The sequence below is a fragment of the Sinocyclocheilus rhinocerous genome, unplaced genomic scaffold, assembly GCF_001515625.1.
Source record: "Sinocyclocheilus rhinocerous isolate Xijiao unplaced genomic scaffold, SAMN03320098_v1.1 scaffold722, whole genome shotgun sequence".
Lineage (NCBI taxonomy): Eukaryota > Metazoa > Chordata > Actinopteri > Cypriniformes > Cyprinidae > Sinocyclocheilus > Sinocyclocheilus rhinocerous.
Window position 1 is genome coordinate 608,394 of NW_015638934.1, and position 2,717 is coordinate 611,110.

The window sequence follows — 2,717 nt, forward strand, 5'->3', positions numbered from 1 at the left end:
CCATATCATAACAAAAACACTGAAAGCTGGAAAATTCTGTCAATGGCGGGTAAAGGGTGCACAAAAACGCATGTAGCGACATTGCATTGCAATGCTATTAGTTCTAAATGTGTCCCAGACCACAGTGAAGCTTTGCCTTCTTGTCTGCCTTCCCTCTCCTCTAACACATGATCATTGTGGAACTGCATCAAAACAAAGGATTCAAATTTCTTTCTTTCATTTTAAGATTTATTTTTGGCATTTTTGCCTTTTATTATGATAGGACAGTGTAGAGCAGACAGGAAGTGAAGTGGGAGAGAGAGAGGGGGCAGGAGCTGGGATTAGAACTTGGGACGCCCCTAGCGCAACAGCGCTGTATGGATTCATATTTCACTGCACTGTACCAAAACACTGATTAAGATCAGAATGGTTGCCAGTGGCTGAACTGCAAATGAGTCTAGGTATTTTATCTCTGGTAGAAGTGTTTTGTTCCAGTGTGTCGGATCACTAAAAATTCATGTTATTCACTCACCGATGGAAGTTTAATTTCAAATATGCATTTATTGAATAAACATAAATCAAGCTTTTACAATAAAAATTCATTCTTGTTACAAAATCTTCTTGAAATGATATGAATAACAGCTGAACTAGACGTGATGCCTGGTAATAGAATGATGTACATTTTTTAAGAGGCTAAGATATGAATTGTCATGCCTGCCATAACTTCTTAACTTTGAGAGTTAGCCACAGTGTGCAGTCAGTGTTGAGGAGTCGGAGATCAGTGCTCGTTCAGTGGGATCCAGGCCTCAGTTTACCTGAATTACATTACAGGTGTGTGTTTTTATCGGCGAATGGACACGCTGCTTCTGACGGATGCGTTGGCTGCTTTTTCCCGCTCCATAGCAAACTCCATTTCAATTTTAGCCTGGATTTTCTCCCAGTCCACTTCCACCTGAACATAAGCAGGAGAGACAGAAACATTAATAAATCGTAAAATAAATCATAAACAATAAAAGCCCTATACAGAGGAGACTGGTTTACTGTGAGGACAGACAAACTCTGTGGCTTCAATCCCATCAAGCACAGACATTTGAACAGTGCTACAGATCAATGCACAGACACAGAGGTGAACATGTCTTACTCCCTCAGAGTACTGCAGGAATCTCTTGTTGGTTTCCTGTTTTCCAAAGTCCTGCAGGAACTTCTGTCTGTGAGCGAGCACCGTGTCCACGTGAGTTTTGTACTTCACGGCCAGCTCCAGAGCCCTGCGGAGAGACATGTATGAGCACAAAACACACACACACACACACGTGCACACACACACACACTCACACACACACGCGCACACATGCACACTCACGCACATGCACACACACACACACTCACACACGTGCACACACACACACTCACACACGTGCACACACACACACTCACACACGTGCACACACACACACTCACACACGTGCACACACACACACTCACACACGTGCACACACACACACTCACACACGTGCACACACACACACTCACACACGTGCACACACACACACTCACACACGTGCACACACACACACTCACACACACACGCGCACACATGCACACTCACGCACATGCACACACACACACACACACACACTCACACACACACGCGCACACATGCACACACACACTCTCTCTCTCACACACACACACGCACACACACACCTCACACACACGCACACTCACATGCACTCACACACACACACACGCGTGGAGTGGACAGTGTCAGCGACGGCTCGCACCTGTCCCAGTTGTAGAGGCTGATGTGTATCTGGATGGCGTGGTAATTGAGGTTGGCCTGCAGTAGAGTGGCCTCGGCCTCCTGCACGTGTCCGCTGAAGAGCAGCATGTGAGCGAGACACGAGTCTCTCGACGGAAGGTCCTTTATGAAGTTGATGTACTGCACCTTATCAATCTACCAGAGACAAAGACGAGCGTTAAAGAGACGGAGAGGAGACTGTGATGTGAGATATTCTCTCTGCAGATTCACCTCTCCTATAGCTGCATACGCCACTTCTGCTGTGCTCAGCTCCCTATTGGCCATCGCCAGACCGGCCAGACACGACCAGAGCGTCTGATCCTGTAAGAGAGATCGCTCTTCAGTGACATTTCTATAAAGTGCTGATGAACGGTCATTGCACTGCATGCAGCTATCAATCTTTGGATTTCAGTTTAATTGACCATATGCACGATTACTTCATTTCCGGTCAGCTGGAGCGCCCTTTGCTCGGTTTCTAACATAATCTATAAAGGTGCAAAATGCATTTACTTGCACATATTTGAGAATCGAGATATTTCATGATATATTTGGGGAATATTAAAAAAAATAAAACCCCTGCTGAATAAAACATGGTTATTTGTAATGGTTTTACTGGTTATAATGGGACTTGTATTGGTTTTACTGGAAACTGTAATGGACCCTGTTGGCCTCTACTGGTAATAGGTTGCCTTCTATTGGTGGCTTGTTAAAACCAATAAATCCTAATGGAATATGTCCCAAAACACACTACAGAAAACCATTTTTAATGGTTTTAATGGTTAAAAATGGATGGTTTTTAATGTTTGTAATGTTATTTGTTGTGGAAATCATTACAATTTTCTGTGATGGTTTTATTGTTTGTTTTTTTCAGTAGGGACATAAGCCCATATCAGTTTTACAGTGGTATTGTGGCTGCTGTGTGTCACATGACAAGCATGAG

The 2,717-nt window shown here is 44.1% G+C and overlaps 1 protein-coding gene across 1 annotated transcript in view; it reads right to left on the reverse strand.

Moving 5' to 3' along the window:
* Positions 1-520: 520 nt before the first annotated feature.
* Positions 521-2,717, reverse strand: part of ift80 (intraflagellar transport 80 homolog (Chlamydomonas)) — a 43,641-nt gene continuing 41,444 nt past the window's right edge. The window contains exons 18-21 of the mRNA XM_016565381.1: positions 2,009-2,098; positions 1,761-1,933; positions 1,121-1,244; positions 521-931 (exon numbers count right to left, since the gene is read on the reverse strand). Of these exons, the coding sequence (XP_016420867.1) occupies positions 821-931; positions 1,121-1,244; positions 1,761-1,933; positions 2,009-2,098 (498 nt within the window). The 3' untranslated portion in view covers positions 521-820. The remainder of the gene's footprint in view (positions 932-1,120; positions 1,245-1,760; positions 1,934-2,008; positions 2,099-2,717) is intronic.